General features: G+C 36.8%; 1 protein-coding gene across 2 annotated transcripts; it reads right to left on the bottom strand.

Moving 5' to 3' along the window:
- Window positions 1-4922: 4922 nt before the first annotated feature.
- On the bottom strand, window positions 4923-25285 carry LOC132613794 (DExH-box ATP-dependent RNA helicase DExH5, mitochondrial). 2 transcript variants are annotated; one of them, XM_060328024.1, is made up of 19 exons: window positions 24777-25285; window positions 21081-21235; window positions 20910-20997; window positions 20440-20661; window positions 18749-18844; window positions 17317-17505; window positions 17061-17220; window positions 16855-16985; window positions 10425-10592; window positions 10078-10350; window positions 9447-9641; window positions 8051-8254; window positions 7803-7872; window positions 7565-7713; window positions 7136-7441; window positions 6643-6702; window positions 6411-6563; window positions 6169-6279; window positions 4923-5982 (listed from the first exon to the last, which is right to left on the bottom strand). In XM_060328024.1, the coding sequence occupies exons 1-19, from the start codon at window positions 25107-25109 to the stop codon at window positions 5527-5529; spliced, it is 3519 nt and encodes a 1172-aa protein (XP_060184007.1). In that variant the 5' UTR covers window positions 25110-25285; the 3' UTR covers window positions 4923-5526. The 2 variants fall into 2 exon arrangements, with proteins under 2 accessions (XP_060184007.1, XP_060184008.1); XM_060328025.1 differs by having other exon boundaries at window positions 24773-24900.
- Window positions 25286-27756: the final 2471 nt, after the last annotated feature.

Below are 27756 nucleotides of genomic sequence, written 5' to 3'. Positions count from 1 at the left end.
ACATGCATATGTCAGCTAATCTGAAAGACTCATCTGTAGAAATAAAAAGTAATTTAGATAACACTATCAGATATTTTTAGGAAATATATAAAATTCTTTAAAAAAAGCAGATAATATAAAAAGGATAATACATAAAGATTGAGGACCTTACAAATTTACTTATTTTTGGAAAAAGGTAGATACATAATGTTTTTCCTTTAGTTTTTGTTTGTTACTATTGTTAATTCAAATTATTGTTTTCTTATTGACTTATGTTTTGTAACTTATATGCCTTTGGAATTAAATCACTTAACCAAAAAAGGCAGACAAGATAGGACTTCCTAGTAGAAATGATCCACAAACTTCAATTTCGATAAAGAGAAGAACATATATGTTGGAGGGAGAGGAGGAGGTCCCTATTTCACGAGGTTTATAGGAGGCCCATGTTTGGTGTTTGCCTAAGCTTTAGTGTTATCTCAAATGAAGATGTGACTCTTAACTTATAGGGTTCTCATTTGGAACTTGTGATTATGAATGTGAACTCTTATTATGGCCATCAACCCTAGCAAAACATAACAGCAAGTTGACAAACATAATGGTGTCATCTCAAAACTTGTTGCCTTGACATGAAGGTTGGTATAGTATTTAGACAGCCATAGTGGCCACATTCATTCTTTTCGACTTTAATTGTATATAAAGTTGGACTGTCTTAAGAGTAAATCCCCGTACGAAAATGATATTAATTGTGAAAAATTAATAATAAGAGTGTGGTCATCTGAAAGTTTGTTGGCTCTGACATGAAGGTAGGTTTATTTAGACGGCCCTTGTGTCACATTCATTTTTCTAGAATTTAATTCTATATATAGTTGAACAATTTTACAGTACATTCCCATGCGAAAATGACATCAATTGTCACAAAATGGTAATGAGAGTGTGGTATTTTCAAAACTTGTTGCTTGACACGAAGGTTTGATATAGCATTTAGATAGACGTTGCGGCCACATCCATTATTTTCGACTTTAATTGTATATATAGTTGAACAATTTTATAGTATATACCCGTATGAAAATGATAATGTATACGGGTAAAACCGAGAATATGGACATGCTCGGTTTCCCGTTGTCATGGTTATGTTCGGGCACAATACGACCGGCTTATCGAGGATAAGGCTTCGAGCTCGATCTGGAACGAGGCGTTAAAGGAGAGGCGGTTAACTACCATAAGGAGAAGACCGGAATATCCGCCCTCAACCGGATATTTCGGCGTCAATCTCGGTAACAGCTGTCACCAGATTTCATTTCCTTACTTAGAATTGTACTAGGGTTAGAACTCATCTATTATATAAAGAGGAGGCCCTCATCCATTTTAGGAGGTTCGGCAACGAAAAGAGAGAAAGAGTTCATGTACTAAAGCAATAGAATCACCTTTGCTCATTCATATTTTTCTAAGTTTATCTTCATTATTCATTGTGTAAACACCCGGCAAAGGGGTTCGACCTCGGTCCCGATACCCGAGGCCAGTCATCATTAATAATTGGTCAGATCTGCATCTTTTATTTATTTATTCGTCTATCTCGTAATCTCATCTCGAATTGAATTTAGCTACATATTTTTGGCATCACGCATAAATTTAATTATTCTCCATTTTAAGGTTAAACAGATAACAACCTTCACAAAAGAGTAACGAGAGTGCCGCCATCTCAAAACTTGTTGGCCTTAACACAAATCTTAATATAATACTTAGACGGTCGTTGTAGCCACATCCATTTTTCTTGACTTTAATTGTATATTTAGTTGAATAATTTTACAGTTCACACTCGTACGAAAATGGCATCAATTGTCACAAAACAATAGTGAGGGTGTGGTCATCTCAAAACTTCTTATCCTTGACACGAAGGTTGGTGTAGTATTTAGACGGCTGTAGAGGCCACATTTATTCTTCTCAACTTTAATGTTATACATAATTAAGCAATTTTACAAGTATACACTGTGCAAAAATAACATCAATTATCACAAAACAGAGTGCCGGTATGCTGTATTCATTGACTTATAATCTGAATCCATCTCAGCTTTGATAAGATGCTTATATCCTATGGGATCGTTTGGTACGCGAACTAAATTATCATGTGATTATAATCCCGAGACTGATTTATTCCATCTGGGAGATGGGAGAAAATAATCCAAGGTTAGTGGGATAAAGTGGATATCTCAGGATAAATTTATATCTTCTACCACTCATGGTACAAAAAATTAGTGCTGAGATATCCCAGTTTATACCCTGCACCAAACGACCCCTATATAATTGTTATGTCAACTTAATTTTGCCGTTGATTTGATGATAGACTTGGAGACAACTATATAAAGGGAGATGTTGCAAAATTTTGAAAGACAGCAAGGACCAGAGCCTTCCCTGGCTGTCTCAAACTCATATGGTCAGATTCGATTCAACTCAACATCATTCCACCTAATCTATTGAATGATTCCGACAGATAGATCAAATGTCGCATTTCGAGGCATGTTTTCCGTTTTTTTTTTTCCCTTGTTCTAATTGAAAAGAAATAAAAATGTAGAATACTTAAAAGGGGTGGTCCAGTACGTTAACCCTATTCCATAGTTTATTTCTTCATCATTCGGTATTCGAAATTTACTGTCAAGATTCGTGTCGTAGAACGTTCACTATGTGATTTTTTAGCGCTCCCTATAAAAAAATTTATTTTTCATAACTCAAATTCGAAATCTCTGATCAACCTTTACTATTCAGTGCACCTATTGCATAGCTAAGTAGTGCAAGATAGTGCATCATCTAGAACAGATTTAGTTTTGGTCCTCCTCTTTTTTTGAGATTTGTGGTTAGTTAGGGACACGAGATGAACGAGAAGTTGGTTTACGTTATGCGACTTTATGTCACTATAGTTTCTCACAAAAGGTGTTTGGCCAACCTTGAATTATGGAATTTGCATTGGACAATCAACTAATTTAGACGTCAAAGGATTGTTGGTTTTTTTTTTTTTTTTTTGGGGGGGGGGGGGTGGGGGGGTGGTGAAAGTATGTGATTTTTGATATCGGTTTCTTCTTTTCCATTACTTGTTTCCTCATTTGGTCTTCTCTTTCTTTTTTCTTTCAGGGATAGGGGTTGGCTATTGAGGAGGAGAAGGATGAGGGTTATATATATAAACATATATAAAATTGACCTATTTACAGTCTACAGAGCGTAATTTTCCAACGAAGGCTTGTGACAAAAACAAATCCGCGCCTAGCCTGAGGTGATGAAGTAGTGAACAAGTGCGGATTTGAGGTCACTAAAGCTGATAATTACAATTTAAAATGAACAATACAATTATTTGATGAGTTTAAGTTCTATGAAATACTCTACTATCACAAGCTAAACTACATTAATAGACAAAATGAATATATATAACCAAGGGGGGATATTGTGTTTCTAGTCCCTTAATTACTGAAAAACTTCAGTTCTAGCATTATATTGTCCAATTAAACGCATGTATTCCTCAATTAACTAGGCTTACAGCGGTTCATATGTGAACTACATGGCTACCTATATATTATAGTATTAATTTTGTACTTTCACTTCATATTTTGAGGCGGGACAATATAGTAATAAAATAGTCAGGATATAGCAGATTTCTTATTTAAAAGGATCAAAATGTACTCATTTTAGTCAGTCGAGAGTCAAAATGTGTTTAGTAAAACATCACGAGGACCAAAATCAAATTCATCAAAAACTGAAGACCAAAAGTGCACGTCTTGCACATTTTGGAAAGAAAAAAAAAAAACTCAATAACATGGAGTCAAAAAGGAGTTTCAGAATTAATACAAGGAACAAAATCATACCTATACTTCCTAAAGAATCAAAATCACAAACATTACTTAATGAAAACTAAAAGACCCAAGATAGAAAGAATATATACATCCAAGACTCATTGCAAGCATCATATGCAAAATTGACCTTGATCCTACTGTTAAATCAATGACACGAACACCATTTGGATAGATTGATTCAAATATTTAGAAAATTTGAAGATTATAACTTTAACTCTTCCATTTCTTCGAAAGTTGATAGAAAAATATTTCGAACAGTCTTTCTTATTTCACTAGCTAAGAGACAATTTGTTTGAAATTTCCCGTTTGTTATTACTTATTTCTTTATGTCAAAGACCAAAAGCAGGAAACGTCATTTTTGTCATTCTTCTCTTATAAGGTCGTGTACAACAACCTTAACTGCATAAGCCTGGGCTGGGCGACCGGGGAGCGAGTTCCCCACTTGAAGGGGGACAGGAGACGGCCATCTCAAGGCACATCACGAACTACAAGCAACACTGGCGAACTGAAAAGTCAATCCCAGAAAAGATCCCTTCCCCTCACATTCAAATATGATGAAATATGAAGTCGAATTAAATCCCCTTTGTCAAAATGTTACCATGTAAATAATGTTAAAATGATTTTTTTGATTATGTATAAAGTTTGCATAACCTTGACAAAAATAAAGATTCAAGTGCAGCTGTAAAGGGGGGTTACAATTGCTTCAGATCACAAGTTCTAATACAAAGTGTGACATACTATTAATTTTTAACATTCTCTTTGCTTAAATTCCTTGGTTACGCTCCTGGTGGATGTGGTACCTGACTAAAAGAATGAAGCTGAACTCTTTGGAAATGCTAACAGTGGGAACTGCAAATCGTAATAACTTGAACGTGCAAAACAACCACTTGCACTACAGGTTCGCGCAAGTACAAGAATTTTAAGCACATAGCCTATTGGCAGGACTGGAATAAGATACTACGCTGGATGCTCTCGACTCATTGGCTCCAGCTTGAAATTTGTGCGCACGCGCACACATTAAAACAGTTCTAAACTATGAACATAATTATTCTAGATTCACAGCTATTGCAGTAAGGGAATAATAAATGTAGTCACATACTCCGCGGATATTGCTCAAGGCTCTTGATTCGCCTCTGCAGGCAGATCTTGAGCAATCAAATAGTCCCAGATGTGTAACCAAACAGGGAATCCAGATCACTGAAGTTACAAAGTACTAAGAGCGGCCATTAATAGCAAAATAGAGTTTTTTTTTTTTAAACCATTAATATATACAAAGGACAAAGATAACTTAATCGTTAAGTGCAACAATACCAGAGCATTTGATCTGCTTCGCAAAAAAATGAAGCATTTCTTCATCGCAAAGATATTGTAATTTCAGGTGCATTGGCTGGATGAGCAGACTGAACAGCTGCAAAGGCAAAATCGGGACAGGTCAAAAGAAGCCAAGCCCATCCAAACTTGTTCCCCTCCCTCGGATTTAGCTTTATTTCCAGATTTCAGAGGCAGTTTATTTTGCTGCTGAGCCTACTGCGTTCATGAGACTCAAGAATCAGCCGTTCATGGGTTCCAGGATATCATGTTCACATACAACTGTAAAGCTGACAAAACGGATGCTCCTATGAACTCATCCCAAGCGAAACCCAGGACACGAGGCTGTCCCAAGCAACACTGGATGCCAATTTTGTGATGTCCACTTTAACTCCCAACTCATCTATGCTTTCTTGCTCTTTTTCAGTAACTGTGACATCTGCTCGATGTAATTAGGACCTGCACGGTGCCCTTCCAACAACCAGTTCAGAGCCTCAGCTGCTGCATCTTTTTCAGCTTGCTTTTTGTTGTTGCAAGGTCGTCCCATTATCTGCACTCCATTGAACTCCACAGTTGCTCGAAACTGACTGTTATTAAGTTGCACTGTCTTGTAGGTTGGTGTTGCATATCCTGCTCGATTCAGCAACGTCTGTAGCTGAGACTTAGCATTGTCACCTCCTGGACCACTTTCTGTCCTTGACATTTGAGCTGGCGGTAGTGCTCCAGCACCTGGCTTGGAAGGAAGTAAAATCTGACGACTAAAAACGAATCTGCCATCGCATTGATCCTCTGAGATAAGCAACCGCACTGCTGACAGAAGTTCATGATAACTATGTACATCCATCCTAGGATTCAGGAGCTGTATATGTCGATTGCCAACTTCAGTTAAATATTATTTCAAAAAATGTTAACAAAATCTGTGTTTCTTCAGATTTGACAAGGCACAAATGAAAATGGCATTCGATGTGTAATGAACCAATTCTTTAGCAGAATTGACGATAAAGTGAGGTAGTACGATAAAGTGAGGTAGTAAACTATCACTTACTTTAGTCTGAATTAACTCGTCAAGCTCTCTTCTTAGACTTGTGTACATTTCTGCTATAGTAGGGCTCATAAAGAACTCTAAGTATCCACCCAACATTTTCAAGTGACCGTCCTGTAAAATGGAAGTAAATGATTTCAATCAACCCCGAGGATATGTAGCAGGTTAATTTACACTTGGCATTAACCTGTACACAATTTCTCCTTCAGGTTCTAGGATCAACAAAGGAAAGATGAGGAGCTCACCACTTCCCCTTTTGAGATGGCTCCTCCAAATAGAAGCAGCACTGAGTCGGAGATAGCTGTAGAATCCCGGAGAAAAACAGAGTTTACTTTTATCTTTTCATTGAAAACGAGCCATGGATATGGTATCCTGGAGTCCCGGGCATTAACAGAGTTCTTTGCACAACACCAGAAAGAGAGTAAGTTCAATGTGACTTTTATCAAGGAAAACCAAATACGCAGGTCGCATACTCACCGAGTGTAAAAACACCTGACCATCTTCCATTGTTTTCAAGGAAAACGACTTTTCATTATGCTGCAAAAAGCAATAATATCAGTAACACCATTGGAAGCAAGGACACTGCAAGGATTCTTCATTTGGGGTTTTACTGAAGTTAAAAATCATCCATGAGGGCACTTTCACTAATATGGACTTATACATTTATAATTATGGATAAACGCTAGTGTCCAGGTTATTTCAAAATGGATAAAAAGGCAGAGACTAAGATGGGCAAAGGGCAGCCCGGTGCACTAAGCTCCCGCTATGCGCGGGGTCCGGGGAAGGGCCGGACCACAAGGGTCTATTGTACGCAGCCTTACCTTGCATTTCTGCAAGAGACTGTTTCCACGGCTCGAACCCGTGACCTCCTGGTCACATGGCAGCAACTTTACCAGTTATGCCAAGGTAAATACAAATAAGATCTCTAGATACAATACTGAAACAAAGAAAGAAAGACACCAGGTTTTACCAGTACAGAACAGATTCCAGGATACAACCCGTAGCAGATAATCGCTCGAAGGAGATGCTCGTCATAACTCCAAGAATTATATATGGTAATGTTGCTGTCAACAAGACCAGTCTCATTCAGCAAAGAGTAAAACTCCCCGCGAAGGGAATCAATAGCTTTCATAGACTGTGCAGACAGGAAATTTTTCCAGCAGTACTCATATCCAGCTAGGTCTCTTTCAGCATCCCTCCAACCCTCATATGCTCGAACAAGAGCAAGATGGTCACTAAAATCACGTGAAAAATGAGCCTTAGCAGCCTCTGCAAGCTGAAAAAAATAGCTAGCATGTCTCAAAACCATTACTAGTCTCTCAAGGGAAGTTACGTCCGAACCAACTAGTGGAGACGAAGCAAATAACGATTTAACAGCAAAGCGGAAGTTTTGACTTACATCTTTCTTGTCAAGCGGTGTCAAGAAGGGATCTCGGACACTAAGACCAGCAACGATAGTTAATATCGGGTCCAAACAATTCAAAATAGCCCCAAGTATAAGCATTTTTCCGAGTTTAGGCTCCATTGGAAGCATTGTTAAGTAACGTCCTGTCATTGAACCACAACAAAGAAAACTCAGAGTACTAAAAGGTTAGACTTGAATACGATCATAATTCAATGACCGTCAAATTTCATACCTAGAACAGTCAAATTTTCACTCTCATCTAAAGCCCCAATGATTTTCAGATACTCAATGGCATTTTGAACCTACCAGCAAAACAAAAAGAATACTTCACCAACCGCAACAAGCAAAGGATGAACTTTGTACCATTCACAAGATGGTCTGAACTTATGTCAGAGGCCAGTAAACTGTAATACTGAATAAGAAAATTGCTACATATTCATTAACACACAAGTAACAGCAATAAATCTGACTGAACATTACCGCTAATAACTCAGGGGACTGCAAAGCCCTCGAGAGGAACTCAGAAATGCTACCGAGTTTTAAACTTTTGATTTGCAAACAAAGGGATTGCAAAGGAGTCCTCAGAATTTCTGGTAATTGATAATCTGCAAAAGCATCATATACACATCTGGGATAAAGATGATAGCATTCTCCAGGCTGAACACGTCCGGCTCGTCCCCTTCTCTATCAGTTCCATAAGTAAACAAACATAATACGATTAAAACTCTGTCGGTAGTACCCAAAAGATTATTAGCATGAAAGGGATAACTTCCTATTAGAGAAACAGAAAATTCTTGTGCCAAGCACATGGCATAACACAGTAAAACTTGTGATGAACAACAAAACTGGAGAGAAAAAGAAGTGAAATAATTAAATAAAATCCTTGCACCCTTACCTATAACCTACAATCTGACCAGGAATACCATGAGTTAAGATGCATAATACACCAAAGGAGCAAAGCTTCACCGAAAACCATTATACTCCAAACAATTTTCTTTACCTTTTTTTATGTCTGTGGTGTCAGAGCCAACTTGCGCTCACCTCTACTATCCCACTGGTTACCTGCTACCTCCCACCAGCACAGGTACAGAGTAAACATGCCCACCAAGGCTTAGGATATGGGGAGCAATCACCTAGTGTTTTTTGCCTCCACTGAGATATGAACCTGAGACTTTATGGTTCTCCCCTCTCACTTCATTGACCACTAGGCCACCCCTTTGGATGGAACATTTTTCTCTAGCTTAGGTTGAAGAAACATGCGTCTTTTATAAGCCTCACAGGACTCATTCTTAAAGGGCTATTACCAAACATAAACTACGAAGATTGACTCTAAGACAAGCAGGATTTCAAATAAAACTGACAAATACTAATGCCTTGGGTAGAGATCCAGCAAGCAGATCCTCATACAGTGAATTTTGCATAAGTCAAAAATTATCAGACTCCCTTGAATCGAAGGACTTCCTGAAATGAAGTAAACCTAAGGTTGAAGAAGAACTGGTCAAGTCTGAACTTCAAATTGAAATGTGCTTCAAAGGACAGAGCTATCATCAAAGAAAAGGTTCAAGTGTGAGGATTCAGAAATGTGTTATTCATATAATATTTCAACAATTTGTAGATTCACAAAGCATCTGATGATGCATTCTCATAATCACTGGTCAATAGATTATTGGATGAATTGAAGGGTTACGTGGGTCTCATTATTGCTCAGCTAGTGAATCTCTCTGTTCACAGTTATTAGGTGTTCTCCTTCCCCTCCCACACTATTACACTGAACACAAAAACTCTAACCATCAAATTACACAATTTATTATAAAGACATTCATAAACGTATCTTCCAAGCAGCTTCAGAAACAAATGGACCAGAAAAGTATCTTACCTGTTGAGCTGAAACCTTTGAAATCCAAGAAGGAAGCAAACGAGGAGTATTATTAAGTGCATCATACGATGTCTCTTTTGCCTTCCCACAGTCGATAACAAAAACTACATCATCAATTGTGATACTGGTTTCGGCAATATTTGTAGCCAACACAATCTTCCTCACTCCAGCTTCAGGCTTGTCAAATATTAACCTCTACATGGAAGCAAAACAATTGATGTGTAAGCAGTACATAAAGAACTTAGATAATAAACTGCACAATTAAATCTTGAACTCCTTTTTGTTTAGATAATAAACTGCAGAATTAAGATCTTGAACTCCTTTTTGTTTTCTGATAAGTAGGAATTAGTGAATTATAGAACCCGCTCAATCTAACAAGTCAAACGGTAAGAGAAGTCATCATTTTGATAGATTAGAGAAGCAGCAAGTGCAAGTCACCAGTTAATGGGCAGAACACCTATACCAATGACCAAACGTACAAGCAGAACAGAAACATGAATTGACTAGTAATGCTTATACTGTAATTTTAGAGTAGTAGCAGAAAACATATCCTTGAGAATTGCTTGTAACAAAGATACAGTTTACATGTAAGGCAAATGCAAGGTAAAAGCATTAATGCAAATTTCTTCACCTGCTCTGTACTAGCCATAGAACCATGGCATGCCAGCAACAAAACACGGCTTGTATTCCCCAAGATAGGATGACATTGTAGCTTATCCTTCAAAGAACTTATGTCGTCCCAGCCAGTCATAAAAACTAAAACAGCACCAGGCCTTTCATTTTCACAAATATGGCATAGAATATATTCTATAAAATTGAAGCCTATACAATCTGGATTCCAACAAGACAAAGACTCCTGTGTCTCAGGGCTAAATTCTTGGAAATCAGCAGCTCTGAGGGTGTCCTGACGACAAAGAAAATATTAGCAGAGGAGTTGTAGCAAATGAAAATTGTGGAAGTTACTTTTAAATTAGAAACCTCAACAGCAGACGCAATCTGGCTCTTCCTTTTTCTTGGAGCTTGCTTGTTCATTTTCCACACTCTCTCCTGACCATAATCATCAATCTGATTGTCCGGCGTTAACCTGTACCCCGACATCTCCAGAATATCTTCCAGGAAATGAGTACGAACTGGATGTGTAAATCCCTAATGCAGACCATGGAAAAACTTCACAACTTAGAGCGCTCCAACTATTCATGAGTTTCCTCGTCTTAAGGATAGGAAAAAGAGAAATTTCATTGATGAAGAGAACAAAATTTTGGACAAAACATCACCACTAGCACATAATACTACTGACATGTACTTAACCAAAATAACCAAAAAATAATGTGGAAAGAATGGAAGTATGGATCAAACTGCATCCAGGAAAAAAAGGGATGAATCAGGATTCATTGCTTGGTGCCTTAACCAAAAAATAGCAAACAGGAATGAAACACCAATGCTCTACCCAATAAGAGAAGAAATCAACTATGAGCCCGTTTGGATTGGCTTATAAGTTGCTGAAAACAGCTTATAAGCTGTTTCCAGCTTTTTTGAGTGTTTGGCTGGCCAGCTTATAAGCCATTTTGTGCTTAAAATAAGCCCAAAAAAATAATTGGGCCCGTTTGACTTAGCTTATCTAAAGCAGCTTATAAGCCAAAAAAAAAAAAGTTGGCAACCCCAATTTTTTTTTTTTTTTGGCTTATAAGCTGCTTATTTTAAGCCCATCCAAACAGGCTCTATATCACGCATTTCACATAGTTAGAAAAAGCCACATCCTAAACAGGAAAATTTTGATTCCTTTTAGCAACAGGAAGGTCTGTGATTCTCTAAATTTAATAAGCACCACAACATAAGATGCTGAAAGAGTCAAATCTCAACTGATATTGTCAAAAAACTTTCATGCAAGTAACCATTCTAGATTCTTTTTTTTGGATAAGGTTCATGCAAGTATCCCTTATTTCTTTTTGGTGCACCACGAGGTTCCTATATGTATAGAAAATTGGTGTTGTTAGTAGAAAATCACATCTTTTTGTAAAGTTTTCTAATTTTTGCTATATGACTTGTATACGGGTGCTTGTTGCCCTTCATTAAAAAATGAGTTTTAAGTTTTGTCCACTGTCAGTGTATCATTTATTTACACCATCAGGTAATATTAACTTGCAATAGTAGGTTACCTGCTTTTTTTTAATCCTTTTTTAATTTAATTTAAACATTGGTTTTTCTTTTTTGTAGTCTTTTTCATCTCTTTCCTTCAAATCCTGCGTCTTTCCCAGTCTGTCAAACTACCCATCCAATTTCTCTTTTCTTCTACCATGTATGCCTCTCTTTCTCCTTCAAACCCTCCGTCCCCTCCTTCTCTATCTTTTGGGTTCTATTATTTCCATGGTAGCCTCTAGGTAAAGAGGATTTCGTTATTCTTAGTTGGAAGCAACAAGGACGGTGAGAACTTAGTTGATTAGGTATATCTGCATGTTTGTTGTTTGAAACCAAATTTCTTAGTCTTAGATTACTTTATTTCGACAAATTAGTACATTTTCATACACATAAATCCAGGCTATACCAATTCAATCGTGCAATAAATGGTGAGAAACTGAGAATTATGATCGATGAATTAACAGATCCAACTTGAAAGGAAATCTGATGCCCAGCAAAAATGCTATGCTTAAAGGTGTTATGGAGAGTATTCTTAAGAATTCGCCATGAAGGACTAATTTAGTGATTTTGACGATGACGGTGAGATAGAATCATGAAAAACTAGAATTTAGGTAACTAACTTGGAAAGAAAATAATTTTGGTTACCTCTACAACGAGGATTCTAACTTGTCTTTAATTGTTTTATGTCTTCAAGAATAATTAAAAGAAAAGGTAAAAGTCTGTGGATACCTATAAAATGACTTGATAGTGTAAAAAGTTTGTACAATGAGTCAATGACAGTGCACAAAACGTTAACTCTTAAACAATTTATTGCTCTATCAAGAATAAAAGGTTCATGCTAGTAATCATTCTATATTTATACCCTCCTGACTTCTCATCGGAAAAATACTCTTACAATCTAACACAAATTTGATTTATAGCAGCATAACAAGAAGCCTAAAAGCAAGAATGCATACTACAAATAAACAGGGAGATAAATAAATGAAGAAAAACTATAGAAGCTCACCAAGCAACATAAACTTCAAACGGGAATAGAAGAATCCTTCAGCAAGAACTAAACATCCAAATGAAGGACTAACAATTATCTATGGTTGCTAAATTATCTATACATGGTGTTCATGTCAAAAGCATATGATAGAGTATCAAGATAAGTCCTTTCATGGGTGTTGGAGAGGAAAGCTATTCATATTAAATATATGAATGCCATAAATGACATGTATGAAGAAGTCTATCACTAACGTGAGAACAATGATAGGAGATACAAAAGGAGTTTCCTACAACCGTGGGTTTAAACCAGGGATTGGCAATCCTGTACTTGTTTACCCTAGTTATAAATGAGCGAAACCAACGCAGTACAACATGAAGTCCCATGGCGTATCATTACCTTTATATCAAATGGCTTAATACATAGTTACCACCTGACCTTGTAGCCAAATCCCCTTTACACACCCCTCCTTCACGGGGAACGTTTTACAGACCCAGTCTTTTTTAAAGTGTCTTTTACACACCTTTTTGGTTACGGGGCACACGCATGTTTTACACGTAAATAGGCGAGAGAGTGTAAAATTTGTATATCTGAAGCATCTTCTTTCTTTTTTTTTTTTTTTTTGATGACATGGGAACCCGCAGCCGCTACAGGATAAACCCAACTCCTGTGCAATAGCTCGCAAACCACATAGGAGAGTTAACCCGCACTAGGCAAGCCCGGTGCGACGAGCTCAACCCAGAAGCATCTTCTAAACGCCACATGTCCAGCTTTTTTCCCTTTTAAATATTTTAATCATTTTTTTTTTGTTAAAAAGATTTCGGTTTAAAAATAGTCATCTTCCCCATACACTTCCCATTTTTTGTAACCCACCATTGCGAAAACCCATCACCACTGGAATTAAGCAACGATTTCGTGGACTAGCTTTGACAACGGAAGTGATGAAGAGACGAGAACGGAAGACACGGATTGCCACCGGTGGTTCTCTATGAGCCGGTGATGGTGAATTACTGACTTTTGGCCATGGAGGAAGGAGATTAAAGAAGATGATGGAGTCCAAATTGCTGGTAGAGACAAAAGAGAGGAGGAGAGGTGAGGTTAGGGATTTTTAGTAGTAACCGGAGCAACAGTTGCCAGACCGACAAGTTCTTTGCTTTCTGGGATTTTTTTGAGATGAGGATTAGTTATTTTAAAAAATAAAAAAAATAAAAATAACACGTGTCACGTTATTTTGGTGTGTGACATCACTTGCTGAGATTAAAGTGGTCAACTGTCAAAGTGGGGTGTAAAAGACAGACTTTGAAAAAGTTGGGTGTGTAAAATGTTCCCCGTGAAAGGGGGGGGGGGGTGTAAAGAGGATTTAGCTACAAGGTCAGGAGGTAAACTATGTATTAAGCCAAAAAAATCCTATGATATATGCTATTTTGATGACAATATTGTGCTAATTTACGAAACTAACGAGTGTGTTAACCAAAAGCTTCAAAGATTGAAAAGCAATATAGAGAAATACGGGTTTTAGGAAAAAGTGGAAGATGATTGAATATATCTGCAGCAAATTTAGCCAGCATAAAAAGATTGAAGTTAAGGTGTGAGATTAGACGGGATTGTGGTGCTGGGGCCTAAGTGGCAAATAATTTGAAACCTAAACTCGTTATAGGCGAATGGAATGATAGATGAAGATGTTACATATAGAATCAAAATCGGATGGTTGAAAGAAGCTACATTGCTCAGACTCTTCAAAATTGTCCCCGGGTGCGTGTCGGATCCTCCAAAATTGCACTACTTTTGCAGGATCCGACACTGGTGCGACAAAATTTTTGGGGAGTCCAAGCAACATAGGAAAGAAGTGCTACCGGAGTGTTATGTGATAAAAGGATAATTACCACAGTGAAAGGTAAGTTCTAGAGAACAGTCAGAGGACCAGCAGTGTTATATGGGAGTAAATTTTGGCTGCTAAAGTCCAACACATCCAAAAGATGAGTATCGCAGAAATGCAGATACTAAAATGAATGTGCGGTTATACAAGATAAAAAATGACCACATCTGCTTGAGATGGTTTGGTCATGTCATGCAGCGACCCCCCAGATGCACATGTAGATGGGGGTGAAACTATGGTGAGTGTAGGTGGTTACAAGGGGGCAAGGTAGGGCTAAAATAAATGGAAAAATGTTATCTCGCAAGAGATACAATCTCTTAGAATCAATGCAAACTTAGAGAAAGATAGGACACAAGGGAAGAAACAGATATATATATAGGCAATAGCGCGATACCAGTTAGTAGGGAATATGTTTTACTCATGTTAGTACGTTCACTTTACATCGTATACCTTCTAGGAGTCTTTTAGCCCCACTAGAGCTTTTTCTGCCAGTAGAATTAACAGAGAACTTCTAGTGGTTTGTTTTGTAATTGGCCTGAGATAAATTTAAATGGAGAAACATGGTCACTAAGAATTCATATAGCCTTAACGATCTTGTTAGGGACTCAGGTGTAGTAGTATTTCTGGCCTGCTAAATTAATCAAACATCCACATAATTTCCCATAAATTATTTCATCAAACAAATTCCCATAAAATATCTTTGACTCATTGCTTTTCTTGAGCAGCAAATGTGCAGATTGAAAAGGAGAGAGACAATTGAGGGTTGTACGAGTCGAGGACTTGATGCACCCATCAAGTGACTAAGAGGACATGCAAGAAGACCAGAGGAGGAGATCAGGGAGATGATAAAGTTGCCTGTAAAGTAGAGAGGCAAAGAGGTGATCAGATGTTTATTGTTCGATAGTTTTCTTTAACCTGTTCGGTTACTAATACTAAATTGCACCAATCCAAGCTATTTGAAGAGATTATTTGGCCTATCCTATTTTGACCTACCTACAGACGTGTTGAAACAACCAACCTGTTAGCTCCAGAAAGTTACTTGCTTGATAGGTCAAAATTCCCAGCACAACCTCACCAAGAGTTAAAAGAATCTATTTCAGGATTGAGATTTTGACATCAATAACCCTAACCTAATTGTGATCTTCAATGCTCAACTAGCAGCAAAAAGAGCATAAACCTTGACCCTTATGAAAATAAAAACAGTTCCTCAGCAAAAGAAGTGTCGTCAATAGTGACTACCATTAGCACAAGTTGTTGCCCTCTGTCTCAATTCTCAAGTTATGCACTGCACTTACTATTTTCAAGATGTCCTTGAAATATTTTCATTCTTTTACAATGATTTGTCCTAATGTCTAATTTTATATGAGGGTAGATTGCATAGACATGGAGTTTAATATGTTCTTGACTGTTAGTGGTAATAGTGGAAGAGAATATTAAAGTAATGGTGAAAAGTTAGTTCTATATAGACATATCGAAGTTCAAAATTTGAATAATTTGAAGTATTTGAATTCATGAAAGCTGTGAGTTTATAAAAATGGAATCGTGTCAACATCTCGGATGTCTAAAATTAGAAAGTGTGTTACATAAATTGGGCCTTATGAAAAGAAAGGAATGTCAGGTGTTTTGAAGGAAGATACAGCTCAATTCATAAGATCTAGATGGTTTTTTTTTAATGACCCTGGTGTTCGAGCCAGCTCGCATGCACCTCGACTAATTTCACGGGGTACGTACTACAGAAGACTAAGATGAATTGCTTACTGTTACTTCAGATGTAAATTATGCTAACTCTTTACTAGACATCATAGGATCCTTGTAAGATGAACAAGAACATATGTTTGCTTTTCAGGGATCAGTAACGGCTACCAGCTTAGCCTATGCACTGATTATTATACAATGTTACCTTTCTCAAAGAAAAAAAAAAAGTCACATAAATTGGGGCAAAGGGTGAAAGTTAATTGATAAGAAGGAGAAATCCCACATAGAAAATACATAAACAGAAGTAGCACATCTCAGATAAAAAACATCTCCACAAAGAGAAACACGTTACTATAATATTTTTCTGACAACTTATGCAAACTTCAATAATTCACATTATTCAAATTTAAACATTTATGATCCTTTCCCTACTCTACTATTTATTTAACAACTGTCTTAATTTTTTTTTTATATAAGCTATTATATATATATATATATATATATATATATATATATATATAATTTGTTTTAATGTTTTCTTCTACAACTGCCAAAAGAATATACATGAGAAATTAACATTAAACTCTCTGCATAGTCGAACTAGGCCGTATCACATAAATTCGGATTCAGGTAGCAACAGAACAAGATGGGGGACCATTGGCATAATGAATGTTGAACATCAATTAAAAACACAACTACTTAACCAACTTACTCACCGGAATGTGGACCAGTGGAGCCCCATCAAAGTATGAAGAGAAAAGCTCTGAATCTAAGGTGGCACTCATCAAAATCAACCTCAACTCTGGCCGGCGAGGGAGTAAATCCTTTAGAACTATTAGCAGAAAGTCTGGTATAATACATACTCAATTGTTAAAAAGTGGATTCCATGAACTCCAAAATCTCTATAAAGACAACAATATACCTTCATTCATTCCACGTTCATGAATCTCGTCCACAATTACATGTGTGATGCCCTTCAGATTTCTATCAACTAGTAGTCTTCTCAACAAGATACCAGTGGTACAAAAGAGGAGGTGAGTGTCCCTTCCTTTAACACCTTCTAGCCTAACTTTATATCCAACCTGCAAAGACATCAAAGAAGAGATGATACTTATTCCTAATATTAAGTCATGTGTGATAGAATGTATGCCAGTTAATTTGCTAGTACAGAAACTCACCGTTTCACCCAAAACCTCCCCTCTCTCAGCAGCAACTCTTTCAGATACTGCCATAACAGATATTCTTCTTGGCTGAGTACATATGATACTGCACATGTCTCCACGAACGGACTCAATTTCAGACTCTAAAATAAACTGGGGAATCTGTGTGGTCTTCCCACAGCCAGTTTCACCTGAGATAATAACCACCTGTGCATATGGAAAAGTTTTTCCTAATATCAGCATCATCAGGAGAAGTTTCAAAAAGATCAAGCTTTCCCAAGGCGTTTAGCTATGTCATGTTTTTTTTAGACATTCCATTCTGAACTTTATTAGTCCTAAATAAAATTAGAAAAACAAAAAACCACCAAACTAAGAGGGGACCATAACACTCTTCAATTGGCAGAGAGGTAATTTGCAGACAAAGCTAACACCCAGTGATAGTCAGAAAATTAGTACCAGAATGCTAGACGAATTTGATAGAGCTTTAAAGGGCTCCAAGAGCTTCATTTTGCTATCTTATTCAATCATCATGCTTCGCCAGGAGTAAATCTTTTCATTTTGCACTTGTTCACTTAAGCCACATCGCGTAAATCCCCAAGCGAAAAGAAGAGATTCACAATGCTGGGACATACTTCCAAACAGACTCCTTTTATGTACCATCTTATTTTATTTTCTCGCCCTCATTTGCGTTATGCTTCGCCAAGGCATCTATATATCTCACGTGGAATACATGGAAACACTTGTGAAGGTTCATTTGGTGTCAGATAAGGAACTGAATAAACAATCAACCGTGACTGGACTAATTTGGGATTGCTAATCCATGGTATTATTACATCCAAGGGATTGAGTAGTTATGTGGAGTAAACTATCCTAGGATTAGGTCTCAAGAGATCATCTTGACATTCACCTATAAATAGGAAAACACCAAACCCTGGCCCATCTTTCTTTCTTCTGTCATCTCAATCTTCCTCTCTTTCTCCCTCACTCCACTATGGAGCAACCTCCCATCCCCACCCTCTCTCCAGTGACTCTCGCTCCATACCTCTTCCCCTTCACCCTCCCTTCAGCGTTCGTCTTTCAACCCTATGCCTTTCTGTTCCCCTTCCTACCATTGTCCTAATAAACCTAACATTAGACAAAAGAAAGTAATACTACATTTAGTTTCCTGATTACAGTCCAACATGCCTGGATTCTAATCATGGGGTGTCTTGCTTGCCTACCAACCGCCCATAATGAATGTTGATTGTTAAATATATGAGAAAGACATATTTATCTTTTAGAATATAGTTAGATGATAGTTTCACAACCACATATTTTATGATCTTACTCAAAAGTATCATAAAAAAAAACAAATTTTACCAGTGACAAAATGTGCATGGCACATGTCACAGCTCAAATACAGCTAAGACGGGGCAACTAGCGAGGATAGATGTCTCAAGATCTGACACACCTGGTTCTGTGAAATGGCACTTAACATTGCGTCTTTTTCCTTATATGCAGGTAGGCTACTACGAAATTCCAGCATCTTCTTACCCTCAGCTGATTCCTGTAATAAACAAGAAAGTTATTGCATGAATCCGTCTTCCACAAGGAAATGACAAAACAAAAAGAAACTGATAAAATTTTGCAGCATTTATATAAAACAAATAAACAGGACTTTTAGCTTATGTAGTCGTCGGCCTTCCTACACGCATGCGGACAAACTAAAAACGAAAACTATAAAAGTTACAAACAGTGGAGAAACAGCATTTAGAACATGTAGTGCAGGAAAGATCTAGTTAGAAAGGATCAAAGAATGAAGTCATGGCAGACTGTTTACTCACTCTAGCATATACTGTTCTCCCTACAGACAGTTGATATTGGGTTTCCTTTACACAGATTTTTCAGAAATTCATTTCTAAAAAGTTTCCAATATTGGTTGCCAAAGTTGTCAAACATATATTAGATTTGAATTTATTCTTCTCCTATGAATACAGGTACTATAGGTTTGCATAAAACATCACTTAATACCAGAGAATTCCACCTTTGTTTATGCAATTTAATTGAAGACTACGGGGCTTTTTGCTTGATGCCTTGAACAAGGACCTCTCTTCAGATTTGTGCTTAGTTATGTAAGCTTTGACATGAAGTCATGAACTAAAGCATTTTACAACTCGCAAGCTCCAGCTAACGCCAATGTTTATGTCAAATATTAGACCACCTAATGTGTGCTTTTACTCTTGCTAAATTGAGACTCGAAACCAAACGTTTATCATGTCTTATCAGCTAAAACCAGAGCCCTCAATAATTATAGATAGGTCCATGAGTATGATCAATACTTTCCCAATCCGGGCATCCATTTCACCAAAAATCAAAAGATGACAAATATTCTTCTTATCTGAATGCCCAAATATTTCTGGTAAAACGAAAAAACTGAAGTACAGTCTAAAATAACAAAGTGTGAGCTCCTCAAGAGTCCAGAGAACAATAGAGAAACAGTGGAGAAAGAATGAGAGGATACCTACTTATCAAAAGTAAGGGCATCTTGGAGAAGAAGGATGAAGGCAAAAGCAAGGTCACCATGTGTTATATCCTACAACTGTTACTATTTTGTGAACTAACTGGGAATGTTATGTATAAACATTTTTTTTTTTTGACAATGTTAACATAATGTTATGTATAAACATTTGGGAATAACACAAAAAGCATTTCAGAATAAACAACACTTATAACTTTTGACTTAGTCTGTTGCGTCCTTATCTTTTACAAACATACCACAGATAACTTCTACAATTTATAAGAGTTGTTTTGGCACTATAATTAAGTTCACAAATCTCCTATCTCTCACCATAAGCAGCTTAGAGGTAAACAGCAAGTGAACAACAGTTTTTTTCTTTCTTAAGAAGTTATAGAAAGACAATAATTATTTTCCAACAAAGATGTGCGGAAAAAAGAAGGAAAAAAACAAGTACTAGCTAATTATGTGGTTGAGTTTTAAGGACTGTCCCAGCAACACTAAAATCAATTGCTCCTGCTTAAGGAAGCATTAGAAGATAAAAGTCTTTACTGCGTTTTGCCCCTGCAATACAAGGTTGGAAGAGGGAGATAATTCTTAATTTGCACAAATGTCAATGTGCTTTAAAATTTTCGAGGTGATTGAACCTGCCAAGTTTGCTGCTTTGTTTGCATTTGCATACTCCTTTCCCAAAGGATTTTCTTCATGGCAGTCTTACTCTGAGGGAGTGCCTCTAACTGCTCAAATAGACCCTCGTCAGTAGCTATACTGCCATTACTGCTTGATCGTGACATGCTCGTTGGCTTAAGAGACAAGTATTGTCCAAGAAAAACATCTACTCGTCTTGGTAAACCCGGAGGCAGGATGACCTGACAATTGTTTAAAGGTTGCAGTCTTATCATTGATGAAATAAAGAACAGGAAAGAAAGGTAGAAGGGGAGAAGAGGGAATACAGGAACGAGGCATGAATTAAAACCAATAAAGCCTGACCAAGTAGGAAGCAACAGGAACGTAAATCCAGAAAAAGACCATCAATAAGAGAAAATAGAAGTGGAAACTTTCGTTGAGTCAGAAATTAAATTACTGACTAAGAATATCTAACAGGTCAAGAACATACCTCTCTCTGAGGACGCTTATCATCCAAATCAAATCTGTAGTTAGGTAATGGAAGCTTGCTGACAACTACTACTTTTGAATATAGCTTGCTGCATAGATGGTGGCATTTTAAAGTCCTGTAACAAAACAAATGTAGAAACAAGAGACTTCCTGATCAAAGTCTCAAAGATACCTATATAAACCCATTTTGCTTGCTAAAGCTGCTATTTGCTCATAATCCCGCCTATCCTTTTTCTCCCTTGAGATCACCTCTTGTTTATCATTGTTGTGTAACAGAGCAGTGAGCTTCCATTTCCATGCTTCAGCATTGTCAGATGGGGCAGCACCCTGGAATCCATTTAATGTTATACATGCAGATTGGAACAATTAGCTGTGAATGCATGGACGCTTTACCATGGATATGATTGTCTATGCAAGTGAACGTAGCTGGACATAAGCAGTTATTTTCCATGACAAAGCAAACATTTACTGACACACATGAAAACCTCATCATCAGATCAAAAAAGAAAGTCTAAAAACCTCAGCCGTGCCAGGAATGCTTCACATAAAAAAGAAGCCAGTCAAGCCTAAACCTATGGGTTAAGGTTGAGTCCTTCAGATTAATGGTCAAGTTCAAGTCTCCACTATGCGTGCCTATCATCTGAGTGTACGTTGATTCATTCACCATATGTCCAGATCAGTGATTCCATCATTTCAGCAACAGAGAAATGCTGACAACATAAATGTGTAGTTAAGTTGACGCATATAATTTTAGGGGGCACAAGAACTCTCTAGTTCAGATGCAACTTACTGGAGAGGTGCAAACTAATACCATAGTTAAGTTTAAACAAGTCGTAGCTATTTTCATTTATTATTATTATTATTTTCTTTGGATAACCATGGTTTCCAGACCAGCTAGCCCGCACCTTGGCTAATTCCACGAGGTGCCTGCTCCCTTCCACCACCACAACAAATAGTTACTAGAGCAAAGGTACCTGGTAACTCATATCACCAAAGCTATGACAAATCAGAAGAAATCGGCTAGTATTTTTGCCTCTGCCGGGATTTGAACTTGAGACCTCTTCTCACTTCTCGACCTACTTCCTTGACCACTAGGCCACACTCTTGGGTGCAGCATTTTTCAGTTAATTGTTTTTAACTACATATATCTGAACAAGTATATAACTGCAGCAAATTCCATCATTAAAACAATCTATTAACTCCAGAAAACACACTAGTGTAACCACTGATCAGCATATTACTTGATAATTTGGCAGGTTCCAGGACAAGTAACGTAAGAGCATATTATGAAGACTATCAAAAAGAAGCACTTAATCCCTGTCCAATATCACCAGATAGGATAGGATAGGATAGGATGAAACATTGAATATCTAATTCCGCATGAAGAATGGTTTATATTTTCCTGTATATGTGGGATAAGGAGTTACATTACAATCCATTTTTATGCAAAAGGTGTATGCATCAAGTTAACAAACTAAAATTATCTCATCCTATCATATCTTACCTAAAAAAACACGGCACCAATAATAAAAATAAAGACAGATAAATGTGGACAAGCACTGACCATCGAAGAAAGATGTTGAGGAGGAGCAAGATAGATGAAAACTTGCAAAAGAAATGAGAAGAGTTAGAAGGTCCAAGAAGAAAACGATGAAGAGACATACTAGGGCAGAAAGGTCATTGAACCCAAAAAAAAAAAATACTCCGTAGCTCAGAGTAGAGTGAGGAAAAGGGATGGACAGAATTTAATTTGTCTGTTTTGTTGATAATACTTGTTTAATTCACGTCAACTCATAACACTCTATACACCAATTATAGTTGTAGGTACTGACAACGGAAACTTTATTATTCATTAAATTAATTACAGTAGTTTAATTCCAGACCCCACGTTGTGCGATTCACTGGGTATGTTGTTGTTGTTGTTGTATATTTTTTTTTATTTTTTTTTATTAGCACCGGGTGTCCGAGTCTCTTTGAGCCCCGACTAATCCCGGCGGTGCACAGGCCCTCGGCAAGGAGTTGTTGTATATTAATAACAGTAGTTTGGAAATCTTAAACAAACTTTCTTGTTATGCATATCTTGCTACATGCCTGAACACCAAAGGCCTAAGGCATACGAAAACAACAATGCCTAACCCAAGTTAACATGCAAGTGATGCTTGCCAATGCACTTCAGTGCTTAGACACATATATGATCCTTGAGTACATCTTTACGCACATAGGGTCACATCATAGATTTAAAACTCAATTTCAGCCATATGATTTGGTTATCTAGCTCATCAAAATATATGGGCAAGTTAAAAACGAAGACTAAAGTCAAAGATTCAAGAGAATACAAAGATACAATGTCCACGGAATTGTAGATAAACATGTCAGTATATCACCAATAAACCAAAACCAAGTGACAATATTATCTAGTTCTTAGATTGCGTAATTACTCAAGTAAGCTTACATAATACTATCATAACCCAATTTGAGTTTCAAATCCACTTTGACATACCAATTATTTCATCAAAAAAAAAAAAAAAAATCCACTTTGACATACCATTGAAACTTAAAAGCACCATTTTGAGTTAACTTTCTCAGAAATCGAGTTTTAATCGAAATTAGGCAATAATTGAGTTCTGTATGAAATTAGGCATCATCTTTTTTTCCATAAAAACTAGGTCATCATTGAGATTTCCTAAGACCAATTAACTTGTTCCTACTAAGTCAAATTGAATCATCACACATTAATTCAAATATAACCCAATAAAGGGGCAAAAAACTGATAGGTGTTGCGCAGAAAGAATCCACTAAATTAATTGTATAAACAGCAATAGTAAGCATTCCAAATACTGAATTTGGACCCCAAGATTCTTACAAACTAATTCCGATACTTAATTACTCAAGTCCTCAAGCTAATCGGTATATTAAATATCTATCAGACCTCAATTCCAAACTAATTAAGGTCAATAACATGAATCCTTTATATACATTCTGCTCTATTCAGGTCATTTCGTTGGGAACCTTTTGTCTATTTAACACTTAAGTTGGGTACCAATCAAATGCATGCCTAGAGGAGCACGTCCCAGAAAACATTTTCTTTCTTTTTTTTTCTTTTTCTTTTTTGATTAAACTTCTAAGGTACTCCCTCCGTCCCAAAATGAGTATCGTTTTAGCTCTTTTCACATCCATTAAGACAATAATTAGTAATTGTTTCCAACTATACCCTTATATTAAAGAACTACTTCTTCTTAATAGTGTTCAATTTTCTAGAAACATCTACTCCCTCCCTCCCAATTTATGCGACACATTTCGTTTTTCTAGATTCAAACTGTGTGAACTTTGACGAACAATTTAAAATATATTTTTTCATCATACAAACAACGACAACAACAACATACCTAGTGTAGTGTACACAGAGAAAAGAATTGCATCTTATAGTACTTCTTATACAGTTTCAAAATATCTAAATTTTTATTTTAAAATATTGAGTTCCTCTAATCCAATTTAGCTTCGAAAATTAATCAAATTTACTCTCAAAAAGCCAAAAATGCCACATAAATTGTGACAAAGGGAGTAATAAATAGGAGCAACTTAGTAAATGATACTCCGTACGCCCCAATTTAAGTATCTTACTTTCCTTTTTGTGGTTTTTCCCACAAAAGAGCAACTCTTTCTATATTTAATAAGTTGACAATTCAAACATCATACATGGAGCACGTTTAAAACCACAAGATTCAAAAGACACTTTTTATTCCTTAAACTTGGTGCCTAATCAAACTAAGATACTTAAATTGGGACGAAGGGAGTAGAGTCAATAAAAGATAACCTCAGCATTACTAAGAAACCATATTCAGTAGTACTAAGAGGTGGGCTCACCTACCTGATAAGGTGTAAGGTGAATATCCTCATCAAATCGAGAACTTCTTTTATTCTGCAATCTCACTTGTTGCTGCTGAGGTGGCGGCAAGTAAGGGTAAGACTTGATACTATTAGAATTATTATTATTATTATTAGGTTTTTGATCAATTGCTGTAATAGGACGTAAGCCACCAGGTTGTGGAGAAGCTGTGATTACTGAACGGAGGCGTTGGTGTGGAGGTACGTAAACGGCGCCACCACATGACGATAACGGCCGTTCCTTCATCGGAATGGTGTAGGGTTTATTATAATGTGAATTGTATGAGAGAAACTGGAGTGGATAATATAGGCTCATAAACTGTTTAAGCTAACGGAGTTGAGGTCGGAAGTTGAGAGTGGGGATGGAAAGTGAAGATGATGAGGTGTAAATTAAGGGAGGACATTTTGATCGCGTGATGTGCACGTGAGTGTATGTTTGAAACTGTAGGGGGGAACACGTAGCTTCTGTCGGAGGATGTGGAATACACAACTGTTGAGCGATCATTTAAAAAAAAAACGTTTATATATATTATTCTTTGAATAACATGTGTTCTCACACCCCAAGCCGAAAGGGTGAGACGGGCACCGGCCTCGCTGGCCGGGCACCATCGTACATTACATTTGTGAATTCGCAATTTTTATAGGATAAAAAAAAAAAGTTGAATCAAACTAATATAAAAAAATATATATAAATAAGTTTCACGCATTAATTTAGTACGTGAAAGGATCAAACTACAAAAATAAAAATTTGGCCCTTCACGCACGAATTTCGTGCGTGAATGAGGCGTACAAAAACTCTTGCATAGTGTACTAAATTAGGCCTACTTATGTGTTCTCTGTATCTATAAACATTAGGATGGTGACTCCTTTCTTTTCTCTAACACATTAAAGACACACAATTCCTGTGAAAGACAACATATGATTTGAAGTGTGATTTAATCTGAACAATTTATCATTTTTTTAATTACAAAAACATTGTATTTATGAAATGTAAAAAGATCAACAGCTTCCCTTTTCTCGAGTCCGGAACTAAAATGCCCCCAAAAAAATCATTTTGAATCAAAATACCTCAATAAAAAAAAAGTTACAAAACTACTTTTAGCGCAGTAATTTACTGCGCTAAAGCAGTTCACGGAGACAGAGCCGTTAACTGCTTTAGCGCAGTAAAATACTGCGTTATAGAAATAGTACCAAATTTTTTTTTCTATAACGCAGTAAAATACTGCGTTATAGAAATAGTACCAAAAAAAAAAAAATTGGCCAACTTTATTTTTTGCAACACTTGGTGTTTTTTTCATACTTTGACCAATGATTAGTCGTGTGTCAAGACTCCGAAACGTCAATATTTTATATAGAACCTGATATTTTTTTCTGCGTACAATAATGTAGGCGTAATACATCAAGGATACGTAGACGTTCGGATCGTCATTTTAGGGGTTGAAAAGGTGCCCGAAGTAAGTTTTGTTTGAAAAAACTTAGTGTTTTTACCATACTTTGACCAACGATTAGTCGTGTGTCAAGACTCCGAAATGTCAATATTTTATATAGAACCTAATATTTTTTTCTGCCTACAATAATGTAGGCCCAATACATCAAGGATACGTAAATGTTCGGATCGTCATTTTAGGGGTTGAAAAGGTACCCGAAGTAAGTTTTGTTTGGAAAAACTTAGTGTTTTTTCTATACGTAAATGTTGAACTTGCTTATTTTTTCGAGATCTATGCGGACAAACTACCGCAAGGCAAAATATAAAGTTGGCCAATTTTTTTTTTTTGGTACTATTTCTATGACGCAGTATTTTACTGTGTTATAGGAATTTTTTTTTTTTTTGTACTATTTCTATAACGTAATATTTTACTGCGCTAAAGCAGTTAACGACTCCGTCTCCGTGAACTGCTTTAGCGCACTAAATTACTGCACTAAAGATAGTTTTATAACCTTTTTTTTTTTGGGGTATTTTGATTCAAAGTGATTTTTTTGGGGCATTTTGGTTCCGAACTCGAGAAAAGGGAAGTTGTTGATCTTTTTACATTTCATAAATACAATGGTTTTGTAATTAAAAAAATGATAAATTGTGCAGATTAAATCACACTTCAAATCATATGTTGTCTTTCACAGGAATTGTGTGTCTTTAATTTGTGAGAGAAAAGAGAGGACAGAGAACACATAAGTAGGCCTAATTTAGTACTATGCAAGAGTTTTTGTACGCCTCATTCACGCACGAATTTCGTGCGTGAAAAGCCAAACTTTTATTTTTGCAGTTTGATCCTTTCACGCACTAAATTAGTGTGTGAAACCTATTTATATTTTTTTTTTTGTGTTAGTTTGGTTCAACTTTTTTTTTTATTCTAAAAAAGTTGCGGATTCTTACATTTACTCAACTCTAACGAGTCATGGCCGACAAGGCCGTCACATGTTAATCAAATGAAAAATGGACTCACCTGCAAACAACAAAATCCAGAGAAACATATATATAAAAATCCAGAGAAACATATATATATATAAGGCCGATGAGGCCACTATGAAACCTATATGTCAGAACACAAGGCCGCACACACTATTAAATACAGAACACATGTCTACAAGCATCTACGGGTAGCATGACAGTAAGAAGGTTGGGGCATGGCGCCATACCGCAATTCAAATGTATATACACACATACACACACTCAAGAGTCACCTAGCATCCGACATCTACAGCAACTCCGGGAAGAGCGGAGTGTGACCATCAACGTTGAGCTGGGGCCGCCTACCGAGCAGATTCTTCTGTCTAGCTACTTGGACCTACGGGCATGAAACACAACGTCCCAACAATAGAATATCAGTACGGATAAATGTACCAAGTATGTAAAGCAGGAATATATATATATATATAAAGAGAAGTAACCTGAAACTCTAAGTACTATTGAGAACATGTGACATGCATGCATTAGTTTGAATGTACATACATATACATAAGCCACA

Source organism: Lycium barbarum, chromosome 10 (genome assembly GCF_019175385.1).
Source record: "Lycium barbarum isolate Lr01 chromosome 10, ASM1917538v2, whole genome shotgun sequence".
NCBI lineage: Eukaryota > Viridiplantae > Streptophyta > Magnoliopsida > Solanales > Solanaceae > Lycium > Lycium barbarum.
Note: the sequence above shows the minus strand (reverse complement) of the source record. Positions and strands in the feature narration are given on the sequence as shown.